This window comes from Cyrtonyx montezumae, unplaced genomic scaffold (assembly GCF_038088225.1).
Source record: "Cyrtonyx montezumae isolate F1298 unplaced genomic scaffold, pur_monq_1.0 scaffold_25, whole genome shotgun sequence".
Lineage (NCBI taxonomy): Eukaryota > Metazoa > Chordata > Aves > Galliformes > Odontophoridae > Cyrtonyx > Cyrtonyx montezumae.
The window spans coordinates 11930350-11951006 of record NW_027071992.1 but is presented as its reverse complement, the minus strand read 5'-3'; the positions used below and the strand labels follow the sequence as shown (position 1 = coordinate 11951006).

At 43.2% G+C, this 20657-nt stretch overlaps 2 protein-coding genes across 5 annotated transcripts in view; one reads left to right on the top strand and one right to left on the bottom strand.

The window, feature by feature from the left end:
* Window positions 1–12034, top strand: part of EGFLAM (EGF like, fibronectin type III and laminin G domains) — a 75865-nt gene extending 63831 nt beyond the window's left edge. For both annotated transcript variants that reach the window (XM_065739930.1, XM_065739929.1), the window contains exons 18-23: window positions 2426–2606; window positions 6420–6498; window positions 7335–7478; window positions 10031–10114; window positions 11130–11233; window positions 11633–12034. In XM_065739930.1, the coding sequence (XP_065596002.1) occupies window positions 2426–2606; window positions 6420–6498; window positions 7335–7478; window positions 10031–10114; window positions 11130–11233; window positions 11633–11787 (747 nt within the window). In that variant the 3' untranslated portion in view covers window positions 11788–12034. The remainder of the gene's footprint in view (window positions 1–2425; window positions 2607–6419; window positions 6499–7334; window positions 7479–10030; window positions 10115–11129; window positions 11234–11632) is intronic.
* The window catches only part of LOC136050809 (leukemia inhibitory factor receptor-like), a 177837-nt gene that overhangs the window by 97000 nt on the left and 60180 nt on the right, over window positions 1–20657 (bottom strand). The gene's annotated exons all lie outside the window — the stretch shown is intronic.

Below are 20657 nucleotides of genomic sequence, written 5' to 3'. Positions count from 1 at the left end.
CACTCTTTTTAATGTACCCCAGGATCCCATTGGCCTTCTTGGCCACCAAGGCACACTGCTGGCTCATGGCCAGCCTGTCATCCACCAGGACACCCAGGTCCCTCTCCTCAGAGCTCCTCTCCAGCAGCTCATCCCCCAACCTGTACAGGTGCATGTGGTTATTCCTCCCTAGGTGCAAGACTCTATACTTGCTCTTGTTAAATCTCATCTGGTTCCTTTCTTCCCAACTCTCCAGCCTGTCCAGATCTTGCTGAATGGCAGCACAGTCTTCTGTTGTGTCAGTCACTCCTCCCAGCTTACTAAACACATGATAGTACCAGTACAATAAGTACCAGTACAGTACTGAGCAAAAAGGTATAAATTTAAGTGGTTATTAGTCCAGCTAGACTGATGTTACACCACCCAACAGTTGCTCTCCCCTTTTCTTTCCATACTCACCTTCTATGAGGGGTGTTTGAGTCACAGAATTGCAGGGATCAGAAAGGACTTCTAGAAATCATTGAATCCAACACCAAGGGGAATATATTTTTCATTGTTGGTGAGCTCTATGGATGACATTGTAGATTTGTATAGATCTAGTTGTCTTCTGGAAAAGTGATACATATTCATAAGATATTCTGAATGAGTACTTAAATGAGATTTCAGATGGAATCAGTATGTGATTTAGCTTAAGCATTCCAAAAATAATTTGAGTAATGCTAAAAAATTGTCCCAGAATCCTCGGTATTTAAAATGAATAAATATTTGCATCAATTTAAAAACAAATAAAAAACCCTATTAATGCATGTCATAATAATCAAGGACAGAGGGTAATTGCAGTCCAGTGTTAATGGTTCCATCACTTGATCTACCATTTTTCAGTATCTCTGTCAGTTATTTAGTGGAAAACATGAAATACAAGATAACTGAAGGAATCAGTAATAGTGGTGGGAACAAGTCAGTCACATAAATATGTTGAGAATGGTGAATTCACTAAATTTTGTGTGATTTGAGCAGCTAGGTAGGGAACAAAGAATGTAGGTCACACTTGCATGATGGGGGGCTATATCCTGGAGTGCAGAGGCACTGATAATATTTTAGAAATGTTGATGAGGTATAAGCTGAATGTTGATAAACTGATGTTGATAAGAGCATGCACTCTTATTTTTCTGGTGTAGGTAAGACCATGGATGGGATGTCAGGAAAGAGTACGATTACCTCTCAGACTCTGGAAACTATTAGTTGACTGCTGTGTTCACACAGAACAGAATTTTGTAGAATGGAATAGAAATAAGGCTTCAAACGTCTCTAAGCACTAGGAAACAGATCTGGTATAGAAAGGCTTAAAATCTCAGTCTACTTAGGTGACTCAGCAGAGGCTAAGGAATTGACTTTCTTGTGATTACTAATTTTTGCATGAGGATGAGATTTCTTCCAAATGATGCAGGAAAAGGCACAATGACAAACAGGGACTGGAAGCTAAATGCAATCTAAGCACAGAAATAACAATAACTTGCACATTTTAAGAATGGGAACATGTTAGCTGCTGCACAGTGTAGCTGGAAGTTAAAGAAGCTGGAAAGGTAATAGGCTTTTCACTGGTTCATATTCATGACAGGACTACTACTGAAGTTGTTTAGTGCTCTCTCAGGGAATTAGGCCTTCATGCAGTTCCCCCTCCCCAAATAAACCTTCTAAGGTGTATTGTGTGAGTTAACTGTGATTTAACAGTTAAAATTCTCTCTTCTGACCTTGCTTGTGGAAATATACTTCTTATCTTGTTGTAACTGAGATTAGAAGTTGAATGCACAGATGTAATCTCTGTGCTGAGGTATAAGCTGAAGTTATACAAATGTCGGTTTTATTGAAGAGCATATGTTGCTGACACACTGGAAAAATCCCAGCGTTTAACAATTCTCCTTGGTTTGTACACAGACAGTTCTGAGAAATCACTATGTTTTTCATCTGTTCTTAAGCTTCTTTCTAGCAAGAAGATGTACTAGAAAGCAATAGAAAACATGAAAAACAAGCTATTCTGCTTAAGAGTTCCTGTTGTCAACACTAGTCTCCTGGGGGATTCCTGATCTTAGAGACACTTTTCCTCAGCAGTGCTCATCTGATTTTCCAGTCATAGCTCATGTCTCGGTACTTGGAGAACAGATCAGTAAATCCCACACCAATCTCTCCATATAGGGGTTGCACAGTTCTCTGACATGAAACACAAAAGAAATTTATCTCCAGTAGGTCAAAGTGAGCAACAGAATTTGTTGGAGCAGTTCCTGGAAAACATTCTCATCTTAAGGAACAGATTGTTGGCCAGATTTCAAGGATTACCTTTCTCTGAAATCTTACAGAGAAGTCTTCTGACTAGGAATACAACATAAAAATCCTGTAAGATGTTAATAAACATTTCTTCTCCCTCTATTTCTTTATTTTTAACCTTTAGATTATCCTGAATGACCGAACAATTGATGTGAAACAGGATTTCACTTTTGGAGTCAACCTAGTAAATGCTGCCCACCCCTGTGTGACCTCCCCATGTGCAAATGGAGGCAGCTGTGTTCCCAAGAAGGACAGCTATGAATGTGACTGTCCCCTGGGATTTGATGGACAGCATTGCCAGAAAGGTAATGATGGCTGCATTTCAGTCTAGAAATGTTTGTAAAAATAGGAGAGATTTAGCACCTAAAATTGTTGCACACATTTCTTGAAATAGAAATCTGAGAGGAGAGAACTCCCTTTGCATTCATGCACGTTCCATGTGCCTAGGGAAGAATTTGTTTTGCTAGTTAGGAACATCATAACTGTTGTCCCAGCAAGGAGCAATAATTCATTGACAGCAGCCTGCTATCAGGTTGCTCACAGTTTTCAGCACTGAACGCTTCATATACCTCCCACCTCACTGGTTACACAGATCATATAAAGGGACAATTCCTGCCAACATCCTTCAGACAGGGATTATTCTACATTCTGAACCACATGGATTGATAACCCTTGTAATTTAATCCTCCCTCATACTAACAACAATCTCTGCTCCTGTATACAGAAAGGTCTAATCCTTCTACAGTCATGACTCCTCTGCAGTTTTAACATCTGTGCAGCAGTAGAGACCACCAAGGTGGAGAGCCTGCCCAGGAACATGTAGTTTTTCTTTCCTCAGAGCCACTGCAATATTTCACTTCTCAGACTCAGGAAGATGTTCAGATTGCATGAAAAACCTTAAAGAAAGGAATACATGTGATTCCACTAGGTGGAGGTATTTCCCTTCCATCAGGATTGGTCTTGACAAATCCCTAAGGAAATACTTCCTTGTGTAATAACAACAAACTAAGTTATGAAGAGCTGAGTGACATTATTGTCTTCACCCACTCTTTCATTTATCACAGGCATAAACATCAAAGTAAAAAATAGTCGTTTTGGTTAAATGATGATTAATAGATTGACCTTTTCTTCCAAAGAATAACAGTGTCTTAGAAGAAAAACATTTATTAAAGAACAATGCAAGAAACCAGTGTCTTAGAAGAAAAACATTTATTAAAGAACAATGCAAGAAACCCCTTCGCTTACGTTATTGTGGTCTAGCTAATGGCAGGAGCAGCGTCATTTATCCCAGCTTCTCAGTGGGGAGGAGGAAGAATTGTGATTTTGCTGAGTGCTGTGCTCCTGGCATCAAGATGGTGTCTGCAGCAAGCCCAGGTCTCCCAAGTGAGCTGAGGCAAGAGAATGACTTGCAGCTGGGGCATGTGACTGCCAGCTCATGGGTGTGCGAACAGTGCAGAAAGCCCTCCTCCTGCACCTCTATCCAGGACAACCCTTATTAACTCAGAATAAATTTATCAGAATTACAGTTACCAGTATCTTACTGGGAGGCTGTAGACTATACTAAAGCAGCATGCACATGCAGGAGCACCACTACTTCAGCGCAGAGCTTTGGTTAGTGCACTCAGCTCCTGTAGGAAAGGTTGTCAGTGCAGACACTATCCTACTCCCAATCCCCAGGCACTGAAAAAGCAAAGTGCTCATGTGGTACTGTGTTTCTTTCCCCTAAGTTATATACATACTTACAAAAACAAAGCTTAAATGATTTTGGCATGAGATACAAGATGGATGCATCTCAGATCACTGGCTGAGGATATGGCTGAGCATTACTGGGGTGTTACTGTGATTTATATTTTCTGTCCAAGCTCTGGTGAGTATTAAAGATAATTGTGCTTGTAAGATGAAGCAGAGCAGTGAACTGTCACTTGACCCTGTGTAGAGCTAATCCCTACATAAGCCATGGTGAGTTGCTAATACTTGAAAATAGCAGAGAGGTTTGGTGCTTGTCCTTTCTAACTGCATCTTTACATATTTAGAGCTGACAAATACATATAGTTGGGTATGTGATTATACTTGCCTATGCAAAAGGGAAATGGGTATCACATATTTGCGTGGAAGGTGGTCATAAAAGTAGATGGTCATTGGATGGGAGAAAATTATGCCACAGAAAAATAAAACCAGAATGTTCTTGTTTTGTTTTGTTTTGTTTTTGCTGACTCACTGCAGAGTGTGGAAATTACTGCCTCAACAGTAAGTACTGCAAATGATATGAAAACTGCTCTGTCATTATGTGCCTGTGTCTGCTTTAGTGAGCTGAATGCTGGATTGCCATTAAGTCTGGCAATTTTCTGTCAATAAGCCAAAACATTTTCTAGCATTATACTGTACTTCTTTCAGCCTTGTCCTGCTGATATTTGAAACTGCATCCAGAGCACCTGCCGAGCACAGAGAGGTGGCTGCAGAGCTGGTCCCTGTATTTGCAAAGCAGCAAAGACAGGCAGGTGCTTTGTGGGGGTAGGTGGTCCCTCAGGCTGTTATGTAGTTGTTCAGACTTCACTCCTGCGTGAGAGCTTCAGTGCCAACCAACAGCGCAGTGATGAGCAGGGAGTGAAGATGTTTGGTACAACATCTTACTTGTCCTACTCTCTTCCAGTCGCAAAGACCCTGCATGCATCAAGGTACTTCACATGGTTTTCTGAAGTTACATATTGTGCAGCAGCTGATGGGCATACCAAAGAGCAAGCAGAGATGAACACCCACTCTGCAGAGAAAATCTGTGTGAGATCAAGAGCAAGCCTCTTACCCTGATGCAGGCAGGAGCAGCAGGACAGTACTGCAAACACTGCATATAGTGGTGGAAGAAGGGCTCCTGACACCCTTTGCCCTCTTCCAGCAGAGGTCAGAGGCTGCCCAATGCAGAAAGCATTAGACCCAGTGAGCAGCATCTGGCTGAGCACGACTCATCTCTCACAGTCTTCCAACAGCTCTGGCAAGCTGCGAGCTAAGTGGTTTCTTTAGACACATTAGGCAACTTTCCTGAATTTACTATGGATGGAAACAGACATTTGTCACTATCCAAAATCCTTACCCTTGGCACTGAGAGCTCAAGTTTGTATAGCTGTTGTTGTCTGCCAGACTACAGCAATTGCTTTATATCTGTGTCACAGTGAGCTCTTAAAGCTCAGCCAGACTTAGTATTGCACAAAGAGAGTGTGCATCCATGGTCTGAAAAGTGTGCAATTTGTATGGATGGGATTAGGAATGAGGATGTTAAGGGGATTAGTTCTCATGAGGAAAATAGGATGAAGTTATCTATTTCAAGGATTTTATGAAATTGGCTTATATTTTTGGAACAGGCAGTTACGAGAGCTCAGCAGCTGGCTATAGGGTGTTCACTCAAAATCTGTTCAGGCCATTGCTCACACCTTGCCACAGACATATCATGAATATTTAGGGATTTGCATCACACATCAATGTTTTCCCATTCTCCGACTCCATCTCCAGCACTGGCTGTGGCACATGTTGATCTTGCAGCAAGGACTGGGACTGCACAACACAGCTGTGCCAGGGGCTGTCCCTGACGAGGTGCTGTGGGAGCAGCAGTGAGCAAGACATACTTACCCTCTTGGACAGCACTGCTGTGCATGCTGATTGCATAAGCCAAGAGGCTTTGTACATTTTGTCAGACAGCTTTTAGAATAGTGTAATTTGCTTTCAGTAGACATAAAATGATGAAGGGCAGCTTGGATGTCCTCCCAGAGCTAGTCTCTTCCTGTGGTGCTGTCCAGAGGTGCTAGGACCACCACAGAGAATCAAGGAATGTGACTACAGGGAGTAAAAAAAGAATGCTACATTTTCCCAGTTAATTCCTCTTGTCCCACAGTGATGTTTATGGTGGAGTAGTACATTAGACCCTTGGCATGGAGTCAGTAGTTTGAACTGCTACAGCTACTATCCTTGCATTTAGACAGAAACTGACAGTGCCTTTTTGGAAACCAGTGCAAGTTCAGTTGGGTTCTGGGGCACCTGTCGATGTGGAAGTAACTCAACAAAACTGTCTTTTTTTCTTTCTTCCTATTTCCATGTCAAATAACAGGCCTCATATTTTTAATATTTTTCAGCCATTACAGAAGCAATTGAAATCCCACAATTTATTGGTCGTAGTTACCTCATATATGATAATCCAGACATCTTGAAAAGGTGATGTATCTCCTGTGGGCATAAGTGATCATACTGGTTGTTTATGATTAAAATACTGGAATGCTCATGTGGGAGGTTGTTGATTATTTATGCATCTTAAGCTACATTTGCCAATTTCTGTATTTTGGGAAAAATGTATTTTCTATTAACACAGTTTTGAATTCAATTGCTGTAACAACTAAGCATATTGCAAACTTTAAAGAAAAGATATTTGTGGCATATATCTAACATGGAGAAAGACTGGTTTAAACTTTTACAAGAACAGAGATCAGACAAATAATACAGATCCCATATCCACAGACTGAAGATTTAAACTCTTACTCTATAATGAAATTTAGATCCTTAAACTTCCTTTTCTTTATTACTTTTTTTTTTTTTCTCCCTGCTTTCTCCCCTAAAAGATGTTCAAGTTGCATAATTTATTCCAGCCTATACTTGCACATAGTTCAGCTACTGACTGGGGGGAGCCTTCCCAAATGTTCTCACTCACATCTCAGTATATCTCACACACCAAGGTACCAAACTTATCAGACTTCCTCAAAGTCTGTTTGTTAGATGACATCTCACACAAGGTGGAGACAAATAGTATTTTCTTTTCTTTGAGTAGTATAAGCCAGTGTTTAGGATTCTGGAGAGCCAACCTCAATTCCTCCATCCCAAAATTTTCGAAATGGGCTTGTGAACCACAGTGCCTCATAGATCACTGTGGGCAAGTTGCTAGACAGAAGTCAGCATGTTCAGTGAAGAAGGAATGCTGTATTGTATTTTAGGTGTGTTTGAAAGAGGACTACACTAGTTCAGTGTTTACTATTACTTTCTTATTTTACATTAAACAGGGTATCAGGATCGAGAACAAATGTTTTCATGAGGTTTAAAACCACCATGAAGGAAGGTCTTTTGATATGGAGAGGTGACAGTCCTATGCGACCTAATAGTGATTTCATTTCTCTTGGCCTTCAAGAAGGAGCATTAATATTCAGGTATTTTTATTACCATTATTTTTTATTAATTTTATTGCAGACAATGCACTCAGTGGTCAAAGGAATCCTTTGATATAAACAAGCTTCTGATATTGTCCTTTGATATACTGTGGGACAACTGAGACTTCAAAGTTTGCTCAGATAGATCCAGTTCTTGTCTAGGAAAGGATATGAGTTGAAGTAGCATTTTGCCAACTTCACAGCACTAACACTCTTGCTTCCTCTCTTCCTATCCATTTTTAGAGCATCATATTTTAAGTGTGATTTTGTTGAAAGTCATCCTGTGCCCATAAGAGTACTGTAACTCCCCCCATGACTCTTGAAGTATTAAGGACTTGCAGTCAAAACAGAGTCCAATAAGCAAACCCTTGCTAGTGACTGTAGGCTCAGTCTTCATCAGACACTGGTGGATGCACATGAGAGCAGGAATCCTGCATTCTTTAACTCAGAAAAGCCCTGTGAAGCAAGACCAACTGGTATCAGGCTTTGTTACTGCCACCACCAACACAACCACTTCTTTAAGAAATGAGTAATGTTATCATGGAAAAGTTGAAACCAGGGGGTACTGGGAAATGACTAAACTTGTGTTCTGGGTCTTCAGAATTACTTTCTCCCTTGCAGATACTTAGGTAGACTCAGTGAAACTTTGTGCGTGGTACTTTTTGCGACTCCTGCTTTTGAAAGCCATATTTTTCCATGTGACCCACTTTTAAATTGTGTAAGACAAATACTGTAACAGAAAACTACTAATTTCATTATTGTTACGGATTGTTATGAATGACTGTTGATTAAATGAGAGAGATTTTGCTAATCATTCAGGCTAATTTGTAAATACCTTTTACTTGACTTCCCTGGTTGTTCTTCACAACCACAGACGTGCAGACAAAGATGCCTATTTCTATTTAAATTAATTTATTTCAAGATATTTTCTTGTGGTTTCTTGTGGTTAACCATGTAAAAACTCTTAGCTATCTCACTGTTTTATAAATTAGAAATTGAATCTGCAGAAGTGATACATTTTATGTCTTTTGGAGAGCCTGTCTTTCCAAGATGCTGGTTAGTAAGTGTCCAATCTACTTTGCCTGTAATCTGAACACACTGCAAAGAAACAGAAGTTTTAGACTGAAACCATTGTTTTTTTGAATGAGACAACTGTTCTTTCCTTATACATTTAGGAAAGATTAGAATTAAGATCCCAGATGTAAGCCATAATTGCATAATTAAAGTGAGCACTGCAGATGATGGGAGGACAAATGTATCGTCTTTCACAGCTAGTAGGCCTCATGCTACTTATGAAAATATCAGAGTTTGACAGATTAGGTCAGAAGAAAATCCTAGGCTTGGTCAGAAAAAAATTCCTGCAACACAAAGTGAGGTATCTGTGTTCTGGTTTGAAATTCACTTCATTTTTTTTCCAGCCAAAAGGGATGGGTTCCCTGTTCAGTGTTAAGTCTCTCTACTCTTCTGTGCTTCTGTAGGTTATTTCTCTATTTCAGTGAGTCCTTATTCATTAGGGTTATGAATCTCATTTTGTAACCACAAGTATAACACTGAGATACAAAGCTGAGCTTAGCAACAGTGGTATCTTCCTGCAGGCCTCCTCTGGCTTCAGGGTGAGAGGAGATACCTGAGACACACTCAAGCCTCTGAGAGTAGTCAAATTCAGGTCAGCTGCTTTGCTCTGGGCAGTGCTAGGCACAATGCTCTTTTCTCAAATACCTAACTCTGGCTTTGAATTTCATTCCAGGATCAATCTTTTCTGAGTATTTTATGATGTTGACTTTAGCCTCACTAAGTCAGTACTGGCAGAAGGCCATCAAACAGCAACCCAGGCTCAGACTATTCAGGCAGAAGAGCACCCAGCAAGTAGCTCAGTGCTGCTGCATCACTTCCCTTCATGAAAGTAGGCTCAGGTGTTTGGGGCTCAGAAATTAAGGTGCTTGGCATGTGAATATAATGGGAATGTCTGCTTAGTAATATCAGTGGCAGCAAATGCAAAGAAATACACAGAGCTGCAAGTGAAATGGGGAAGTTCATTATTATCTCTGCTTTTACATCATTAGGCTTCACCCTTTCTAACATCATAGGTTTCGGCCTTCCTTATAATTCTCCTGGTTTGTGACTCTGCTACAGTCTACATGCTTTATTTTCCCCTGTAATAGTTTATCAGCCATGTGTGCATCCTCCTATTTATCTCTGCCATTAGGCCAGAGTTCTGTAGATAACTGACCATTGGAGCCTCCTGATATTCAGAGGAACTGACGTGCAGCCCTCTCCTTGCCCTGGGCTGAGAGAGGTTAGGGGTGAGTTTTGTATATGCTATTTTATGGGCTTGACTTTGCAAAATAAGTACATCACCAATGGGCTTCTGAAGGAAGCTACTGGTTCACTCCAGAATCTAAGGAAGGCTCTTAGAGCTGAGCAGTTACATGAGGCACAGAGCAAGGGTATTCAGTCAGCATGGCAAGAAACCAGTCTTTGTGAGGAAAGCAGCAACATTTTACACTGTGTTTTTTGTTTGTTTGTTTGTTTGTTTGTTTGTTTTATTGCAGCTACAACTTAGGCAGTGGTGTTGCTTCTATAGTGGTGAATGGCTCCTTCAGCGATGGTCGATGGCACCGGGTCAAGGCTGTTAGGTGAGTCACTGCACACCTCCTCAGGGGCCCTGGGGTCATCCTGCCATGGAGCTGCTATCTGGCTGTGAGACACTGCACCCTGTGCTCTCTCATCACTTCTTAGCTGAGCCATGAGCAGCTTGGCTGTGGCAGAAGGGTGTACATGGAGGTCTTTGTACCAGAGCTGGCAGTGCCAGCTCCAAGGCCAGCACAGCCCCAGGCAGGCTGCTCCCTGTCAGTGACAGGCTGTCTCTTCAGCTTGTGCCATATGGTTTAGTTGCATCTCTTTTTCATGTCTGCGTATTGAAATTCCCTAGTGAGCACTTTGTGAGCTGGCACAATGTCTGGAGCACAGACCATGTATGCCTACTTTTTCTATCTGAGGGAGGTGCAGACATCTCACAGTGTATATATAACTCATATTTATAGCTCATTACCTCATGGGAGGCCAGCAGGCCCAGCAGGGAAAGCACACATCTCTTGCCTCATGAGATGTTGACTCCCTAGAAGTCACAGGCTGATGTTAGTACATCTTGTTATCAAAGTGAGGAGCAAAGCCTACAATGCGGCTCTTCTGTCAGTGAGGTTATTGACCACCTGTAAGATGGAAGCAGCTTAAAGGCTCAGGCAAGAAAGGAGCCTTTTGAGTATGTAATGAGCATTCTAGCAATACCTTAGATTACCATTTCGACCCCCCCCCCCTTCTTGTCTAAGCTTCTGCAGTTCAGTTTTATATATCTGATTTTAAAATTCATATCAGCATGTGCCCATTCTCCCCTCTTCCTGATCTGTACGGTTCACTTCTCTAGTCTGCTTTTCCTCCAGAAATGTGTCACCATAATTGCATGTCTGTAGAATACTTAATCCTGAAGGGTCAGGATAGAGACAGTCCAACGCTGCCTGTGGGGCTCCTAGAATCCTCCCTGTTGCTACCCAAGTGTTGAGTCATCCTGGGCTTCTGGATGGGGGAGATGCTGCTGTTCCTTCTGCCTGGTTGTAAGCTGGATGCATGACAGCTGTTTGCTTTTCATTTCAGAGATGGGCAATCTGGCAAGGTAACGGTGGATGATTATGGAGCCAGGACTGGTAAATCCCCTGGAAAAATGAGGCAACTAAATATCAATGGAGATCTCTATGTAGGTGAGTGATCATCACTCATGTTCAGCACACAGCTGTGTTTTCCTGCTAGTGAAGGCAGTTGCAAGGCAAGGCATCTCAGCTCCTGCTTCCTCAAGGTGAGGGCTCCATGCATTGGCCTTTGGTCCTCCACAGCCTAGTTTCTGGCTGGAGGCCTCTTCAGGGGATACTGTGGTAGGAAAAGGGGTAAGCACCAAAGGTTGTGCTGCAGTGCCCCAGCAGGTAAGTAAGGGACAAACACTGTGTGCTACTGGGAGCCTGGACAACAAGTTTACTTAGAGCTTACTGGTACTACTGCTGCAATAATCAGAATCCTAGTTCATTCTCTTCTGCTTATTCCCTTTGAGTGTCCAAACTTGATTTTGAAAACAGAATACATTAAAATTCACCTCTTTCCTGCAGGAGGCATGAAGGAGATAGCCTTGCACACCAACAGGCAGTACCTGCGGGGGCTGGTGGGCTGCATCTCACACCTCACGCTGTCAACTGACTACCACATCTCGCTGGTGGAGGATGCGGCCGATGGGAAGAACATCAACACCTGTGGGACCAAGTGACAAGAGAAGAGCCCGGGTGGCGAGGACCCGTCCTGTGCTTGTGTGTGCAGCTGAAAGCCAGCTGGCTGCTGCAGCCCTCCACGGCCGGACCACAGATGCCATCCGGGAAGATGACAGAGCCAAAGGGGATACCCTAAAAAAACATTTTCCCTCTCCTTTCCTCTGCTGACCAGACCAAACTGAGTATTTTGTATAGGAGCCATCCCTTGTCCCACTGTGTGTTTAGTGAGCGCTAAAGGTCGTGTGTTGGTGCCCAAGCAGCAAATAACTGTGTGATGTTGTAAGTAGCTCAGTGGCTGTTGTTGTGGTCCATAGGTATCTTTTCTATGTCAAAAAGAGCAGTCTTTAAGCACCTGCATTCATTCCATCTTGCAGTGGTTCAATAACTACATTGTGCAACAAAGACAGAAGCAGAAAACGTATCTATGCATTCAAATGTATGTATGTCTCTGTATAAGTAGTTCTTATTGCTCTCTGATTTAGCTAAATTATGTTTCATCCTGTGTAAATAACACCTGCAGTGGCTGGTTTCAAATGTTGTTGTTTGTTGATGAGAAAGTTCTTAAAGTCTACTTTTTTACTACAAGCAACAAAAATCAATGGACCGATTTTGTAGAAGTAATTTTATACTTTGATATTTTTTATAGCAGCAGCAGACCTGCTTATGTGGTATAACTTCTAACATTTAAGTGTACTATACAATTAGCTCTTTGCACACTTTCCAAAAAACAGCAAAGTGACCTGTGGTTTCAGTTGATTATACAGAAGGATCAATATTATACAGTTTTTGTTGGGGATATTTGTGAATTATAATCAGTTTTAAATCTCCTTTTTTGTTTGTTTGTTTTTGTTTTGTAAATTTTGACGGCTTAAAATTGTACATGATGAAGTTTTCTTGGCTAAACAGATTAAAAGTTTAGGAAAAAAAGATAAAACTCTTGCTGCTGTCATGATTTGAGTCATGATTTTTAGTCCTAAAAAATGACAAAAAGGAATGTGTGAGAGACCTCGGTAGGTCACATTCCTCTTAAAATAAAATATTTAGGCACTGGACCAACGCTTGTGCAACCTTGATTGCCAAACTGTAATTTAAGCAGGCAAACTGAGTGCTGTCGAGACAGTAAGGAAACAATCCAAAATTTCATAATTTAGAGATTTTGGGTCCTGTTAACCCTTTAGCTGAAGAGGAGACCTGAGATGTCAGAAGTACAAGAGACACACATAGTTCCCTGCTGGCACAGGCTCCTCTGGATTGTAGTGTGCTGAAAGGATCTGATGTGGCAAAGGCAATGGACAGCCATGTCTTTGGGCTGTTTTTTACAGTACTCCTTGGGAACTGAAACATGTTCCTGAGACTTGCCCCATATAAAGCTATCCTTGAGCAGCTGAACTGCAGGATGGAAGGAACAATGGCAGTTAGCTCTAGATCTGAGTGTGTGGAATAGTTGCCAAGCAGACCTTAGCATATGCACCTGTGCTCCCCTGTTCAAAACAAACTGCAGAAAATCTGCAGGAGAAGTAGGCAGACAGCAGAAGGGCTGGGGACACACGTCTCTTCTGCCCAAGAGAAACAAAAGTTTTCACGTTTGAGAATCCCTCTCTCATAGGAAAGAGAGAGAAACTTGTCTACAAAAAATCAAGATAATGTGTGAAGTAAGTGTCACTGAAATATATGATAGGATGTCTTTAAACTGAAAAGTGAGGGGAATTTGATGCAATGGGATGTAAAAGAGAAAAGTGCAAAGAATGTGAAATGGAGTGAAAAGGATCATCTTTGGAGGCTACGGGCTTGCTAGCTGCTAGAGAGGAAAGAGCTGAGAATTATATGCACTGGGGTTTTCCCAGGCAGCAGTGACCTGACCATCCTGGCACAGGGCAGTATGATCTGGCCATACCCCCTGTCCTGGAGAATGTGTTGATGGGCAGCAGTGTTCCTAAAGCAGCATCCCTCTTCCTAATGAGCAGTCCCTGCTCTGCCTTGTGTGCCCCTCCCTCCCCTTTCATTTTGTCCTAGGAGAGCAGCTCCAAGGCAGGCATCTGGAGTACAAGGTGCCTATTTTAAGATAATTTTATGCAGAGTATAGAGTGTTTAGGTACAAGGCAGGATTTCTCCAGAACAAAAGCTCCTCTTTGAAATGTGGGAAGGGGAAGTGGGTAGGAAATACCTCTGCTGATGTTGTGGGAAAGGAAAAGCAGTGAACTACAACTGTCTAAATGCCTCTTCCCAACTGCATGTATCACTGCTCGGGAATTTGGCACTGGCAGCAGCACCCCACCACAGCACAGAGCAAACATGAGTAATGCAGCTGTGCAGCACCACGGGGGGTGGGGGTGCAAATAGCACAGATGCTGTGAGGTTTGGTTTCTTTAAAGAAAAAAATTTTATTCGTTTCTGGGTTCTTTTTTATAGTGTCTGAAAAGATTCCAGATGGGGAGCATCCCTGCATGCACGTTTGCAGTCTGCTAGGTGAATTTTGGCTGGATTTGGGAGCAGGAGCTTCCACTCTGTGGGCTGAGCGGAACACAGGTTTCAGGACCACGGGGGCATAGGGGTTCAGGCACCTGCCTGATGAAGGACTTGGGCATGTATTCCAACCTGTTAGCTGGCCTGGGGCCACACTGAATAATTGTCTCAGGCTGCATAAACAAAGGTTGCTCCAAAAGTAATGCCTCCTGTTTGTTTCCATGGAAACGACAACTGATACAAGGAGCATAATAGCGATATTTGATAGAGCAAGTTTTCAGCTACAAAATGATATTTTTTCAACAGTCACCATCTTTAGCTCTGCTTTTGCATCACTTTTGCTAGTGATGAACAAGATCCTGTACATTACGCTTATAAAAATCTGCACCAGCAGAGGTGGCCCACTGTTGATGTCGCCACTGCTGAAGCACACAGTCCACTGCCTCACTGTGGTCATATCCTTTGATTGGTCTCCATAAATGCTCCACAAGCTTCCATGAATGTGAGTGGATGTCATTTTTTCTGTATAGAAGAACTACATGGAGTCCTCAGTGACACACCTTTGCTTCATCTGTGCTTCCATGTCAGCTTCTATCTGACTGCCTCTCTGCTGCCATCCTTCACGTGGCAATAACATGTAATGCAATACTGGTGGTGGTTCAGCCTCTGCTGCCATACCACTGACATCCACCTCTGATGTTGTGGGCCAATATAATCAAACAGGAGGCATTACTTTCATAGCAGCCCTCATACAATATATAATTTATGTATATAAGTAACAAAACATTCAAATCTTAAATTTTTTAATTAAAACAAAAGAAGACAGACCAAGGAGAGTGTTCCCCCCTCTGATAAGTAAGAACAGAGATCTGGCTTCCTCAGACATTGAAAAAGCTGAGGTGCTCAGTGTTTTGCCTGTCTTCACTGATGGCCAGGCTCCCTGTGTCCACCAGGACCTGATCCTCTAGGTGTGGGTATGAAAAACAGATTCCATCCCACGTAACAGTGGATCAAGTTCGAGACCTCCTCATGAAACTGAATGTACGTAGGTCCATGTGGACGGATGATATGCATCCCAGGCTTCTGAGAGAGATGTCTGATGTAGTTGCTGTGCCACTCTCCATCATATTAGAAAAATCATGGCTGTTGGGTGAAATCTCCTGTGACTGGAAAAAGGGGAACATTACTCCCATTTTTAGAAAGGGAGAAAGGATGGCCCAGGGAATTACGGGCTGGTCAGCCTCACATCTGTGCCTGGGGAGATCATGGAGCAGATCCTCCTGGTTACCGTGTTAAGGCACATATGAGACAAAGAAGTGATCCGAGACAGTCAGCATGGCCAAGAGAGCAACAAAACAGAGAACAACAAAAACACAGAACCAGTGGGATATGTGACCCTGTTTTTATGAAACTGTGTATTTTCTGCTGCTCACAGGGCTATGTTTAGCCAACAAAACAAAACACACACAACTCTTTGCTGTACGTTGATCTGCACTGCCCTATGCCCTCCTCCTGGCTGCAGCTGAGACAGAGCTCCCCATGCACTGACATTTGGCCGCTGTGGAGCTGCAGGTGGTGTGAGACAGGAGCTGGGATGCTGTGCCAGCTGTGCTGGGCTGTGGTTTGGATAAGTTCAGACTGGAATAAGGTGGACAGTGCATGGCAGTGTGCTTAGTCCTAATTTCCCAGGAACTGACCTGGGGTGTGCTGCTCACTCACCAAGTGTCATGGTTTTATGATTTTTGGTACTGGTATTCCACATCATAATATCATGAGCAACAGCATTTAGAGTTAAAGAGTTAATGCTCCAGCTCCATGGATCATCGATAGTTCCAGGTATACCTGTCTCAGTAGAGAAGAACTACATTCCCCAGAGGACTGTGTGATGCTTTATGTTCTTACGTGTTTACGCTCAGAGGGAAAGATAAAAACTGTCTGCGGTCACGGGACACTCTCTTTCCTTTGGGATGGACTCAGTGGGTGCTCGCTGCCGTCCGCCTTCAGCGTTAGCGTAAGGCCTTCGGTTTATCGGACACTCTCTCTTGCTCATTTTATTTGATTCATTAGCTTCAGTTCCAATTATATTGTATTATATTGTGTTATTTTGCTTTCCGATACCTTATTTAGTAAATTAGCTTTCCTCCTCAGATCGTTGCCGCTGTTTTGTTTCTAGGCCTATCTCCCTTTTCCCTTTCCCCCTTCCCCTTTCCCCGGGGTGTGGGTCTGTGGGTCCCCTGCACCAATTGTTACAGAACCGGGCCAAACCTACCCATAAACTGTTGACATTTTTGGCACCCAATGTTGGGCAAAACCAGCTGCCTTAGCCAGGCATTGTCATACTTTTAGAATGAATCTCCCTTTGCTCTCAGAGAGAGCTTCGTTAGGAAGCTTATCTGTACTGCAGGTGCTGTACAGCAAAACACGACCTTGAAGTCTGGGCATACTGCCAGTTGTTCTGGGATATTTGTAAATGTTTTGGGGTTCTGCCAGCTTGTCTTAGAAAAGAAAAAAATGCTTTCTCTTTTTAAACTGGTCTTAAAGGGACTGCATTTCATCATTTTTTCCCTTGTAATGCCCAGAACATACTGGGATTTAATTAGGTTTGCCAGTCTGATCCATGGAGCTTGGTCTCTATATGATAAACTAAAAACACTGTTGGAAATACCTACCTGGCTCTTGTATATGATGTGTCAATCAGTTCCAGAGGGAGCAACTCCAGATGGAGTTGTTAATGCTACGGAACTTGTGATTTTTAAACAGTCTCCTGGTCTCTCCTTTGAATTCATTATGCGTTTTTTGAATGGTCATCTAATAATTGTGGTGTTAGTCTCCCTGAATGTACTCCTCATCATTTTACTCAGTATCTGTATTTATTATATTTTGTGAAAGCCTTCCCCAGAGCCAGAGAATACTGACTGGCAGGGAGTTTGGAGGGACTTAGGAGAGACTTTAGAGAAATGGGCATCACCGGTGTCATGGAACTTTTCTCCTGAACACCTGCAAGATCCTGAAAACTTAAGCAGATATTTGAGACAGGGATGTTGTCTCAAACAGGATGTAAACCCAGATTATTTGGGGTCTGGCTTATGCTTACCGGGCCTTATTCAATACTATCCCAGAGAGGCATAGAGTTTTTGAAATAGAACGAGAGAGACTCCGAGTCGAAAGGGACAGTCTCCAGATCCAGAAAGAGAGTCTTTTAGCTGACAATCAGACTCTCCGGTCCAATCTAGATGCCCTCTGATTCGAGCGAGACAACTTCCGGTTCGAGAGAGACACACTCCAGACTGAGAGAGATGCCCTTCGCTCTCAACAAGATGCTTTCCACTTCAACATGGATGCTCTCTGGTCCCAGCGAGATGCCCTCCAATCTGAATTAGATGCGCTCCAATCTGAGCGAGACGCCTTCAAAACTGAGCAACTTTCCTTCCAGGGTACATTATTCTGTTATCAAAATGAACTGGCTCATGTTCGGGCTCAACACGTCAGGCTCCAAGGTGAACTAAATTCCCTCATAGCTCAGAGAGATGGACTTCGAGCCGAGCTAGAGAGAATGATCATTAATACTAACCAATATGATCAACCACAGGTGACACCAGAATCGATGTCAGTTGCCCCTGTAAGAGGACGGAAAATGAAAAAAGTCTCAACTTGCTTAGAAGAGAAGAAAGAGGAGCTGAGAGTGGAAGAAGCAGACTCTGAAAGAGAAGAAGAGAAAGTAGAGGAATCAGACACTGCAAGAGAAGAGGAGAAAGGAGGTCCAGAGGAGTGGTTCAGAACTCTAGATTTTCCAGTAGGAGGGCTGAGTCACCCAACAAGATCACGGTCACCAACGCCTAGAAGGGCAATGAGTCCTGATAGAGTAGGAGATGAAAGAGAAATTGTTACCGATGTTACTCAACCCTTGAAAATGAATGAAATTTGAAGTTTGAGAAAAGACTTTACACGCCACGCAAATGAACCTATTGTCACCTGGTTACTACACTGTTGGGACAGTGGGGCCAATATTGTGTGGCTAGATGGTAACGAAGCTCGCCAGTTGGGTAGCATTTCCAGGGACTCTGCCATTGATAGAGGCATTAGTACATGCCACAATAGACTCCTTCACTCTCTGGAAGCAGATGCTGATATCCGTGAAAGAAAAATACCCCTTCAGAGATGATCTGTTGCCTGAGGGAAATAAATGGTCTGATATGGAAAAGGGCATAAATTATTTGAGAGTATATGCTGTGGTGGAAATGTTACACGAGCCTGCATTAATTCATGATGAACCAAACCAAGAGCATGTTCCTGAGAGAATCAGGTATATTCACAAGGACTGCACCAGACAGGTATGCCAGTACATTAGAAGCAACGTATGGCAGAAGACAAAGGAGACCCCTTATAAATGACTGATTAACAAACTTCAAGACATTGAGTTACATTTAGCCCCTCTACAAGCTTATGTTTCAGCCTTGGTAAAGGTAACTGAATGAGTTAACAGACTAGAGAGCAATCAAGAAGATATAATGGATGAACTGACTACTGGGCTTGATTCTGATGAAACTGATAAATCTGATGGGAACCAGGATTCCCAAAACCGTAACATCTCAGCTATCAAAAGAGGATGTTGTCCTGCTCAAGGAAGTGACAACAGTAAGACTATGTCACGTATTGCCTTGTGGCATTACCTAAGTGACCGGGGGAAGATATGAAGAAGTGGCATAAAAAAAACACTCCTGCACTTCAGGAACAGGTAAAAGAGTTACAAAATAGATCAGCCACCAGGGTGAACTTCTCCAAGAAGGTGACTGCTCCAGTGACTGCTGTACATGGCAGTAGCTGTAAAAATAACAGAGGTAACAAATAGAGGGGCCCTGCCCCCAGCCAGTGGGGGAAAGGGATAATAGAGTGTATTGGACTGTATGGATTTGATGGCCTGGCACATCAGAACCACAAAAATATAAGGCACTGGTGGACACTGGTGCACAGTGCACTCTAATGCCCTCGAGTCACCAAGGGACAGACTTAATCTATATTTCTGGGGTGACTGGGGGGTTCCCAAGAGTTGACCATGTTGTAGGCTGAAATAAGCCTCACTGGCAAAAAAATCCTATTGTGACTGGCCCAGGGGTTCCATGTATACTTGGTATTGATTACCTCAAAAGGGATATTTTAAGGATCCCAAAGGGTATCGATGAGCTTTTGGAATAGCTGCTGTGGACGCAGACAACATTAAGCAGCTGTCTGCTTTGCCTGGCCTATCAGAAGATCCGTCTGTTGTGGGGTTGCTACAGGTGGAGGAGCAACAGGTACTGATTGCTACAAAAACAGTGCACAGATGGCAGTACTGCACTAACAGGGATTCCTTGCTCCCAATTCATAACTTGATCTGTCAGCTAGAGAGCCAGGGAGTGATCAGCAAAACTCACTCACCTGTAAACAGCCCCATATGGCCGGTGCGTAAAGCCAGTGGAGAATGGAGGCTGACGGCAGATTACTGTGGCCTGAATGAAGTCACACCCCCACTGAGTGCTGCTGTGCCAGGTACGTTGGAGCCGCAATATGAACTGGAGTCAAAGGCAGCCAAGTAGTATGCCACCACTGACATTGCTAATGCCTTCTTCTCAATTCCTCTGGCCACAGAATGCAGACTGCAGTTTGCCTTCACCTGGAGGGGCGTTCAGTACACCTGGAACCGTTTGCCCCAGGGGTGGAAGCACAGCCCAACTGTTTGCCATGGGTTGGTCCAAACTGCATTGGAACAGGGCAGTGCTCCTTATCATTGATGATATCATTGTGTGGGGCAATACAGCAGGGGAAGATTTCTAGAAAGGAGAGAGAATAATCCAGATCCTCCTGCGAGCTGGCTTTGCTATCAAGCGAAGCAAAGTGAAAGGGCCTGCACAGGAAATTCAGTTCCTAGATATAAAGTGGTGAGATGGACGTCGTCACATCCCTACAGATGTGATTAACAAAATCACTGCCATGTCTCCACCCACCAGGAAGATAGAGACCCAAGCTTTTCTGGGTGTAGTGGGCTTTTGGAGAATGTATGTTCCAAACTACAGCCTCATTGTGAGCCCTCTCTATCGGGTGATGTGGAAGAAGAATAATTTTGTGTGGGGCCCTGAGCAGCAGCAGGCTTTTGAGAAAATTAAGCAGGAGAGAGCCTGTGCCATGGCCCTGGGGCCAGTGCGGACGGGACAGGATGTAAAGAACATCCTCTACACTGCTGCTGGAAAGGAAGGTCCCACTTGGAGTTTGTGGCAAAGAGCTCCTGGAGGGACCTGAGGCCGACCCCTTGGATTCTGGAGTCGGGCGTACAGGGGGTCTGAGGAGCGCTACACTCCAACTGAGAAGGAGATCTTAGCTGCGTACGAGGGGGTTCGAGCTGCTTCCGAAGTAATCGGTACTGAAACGCAGC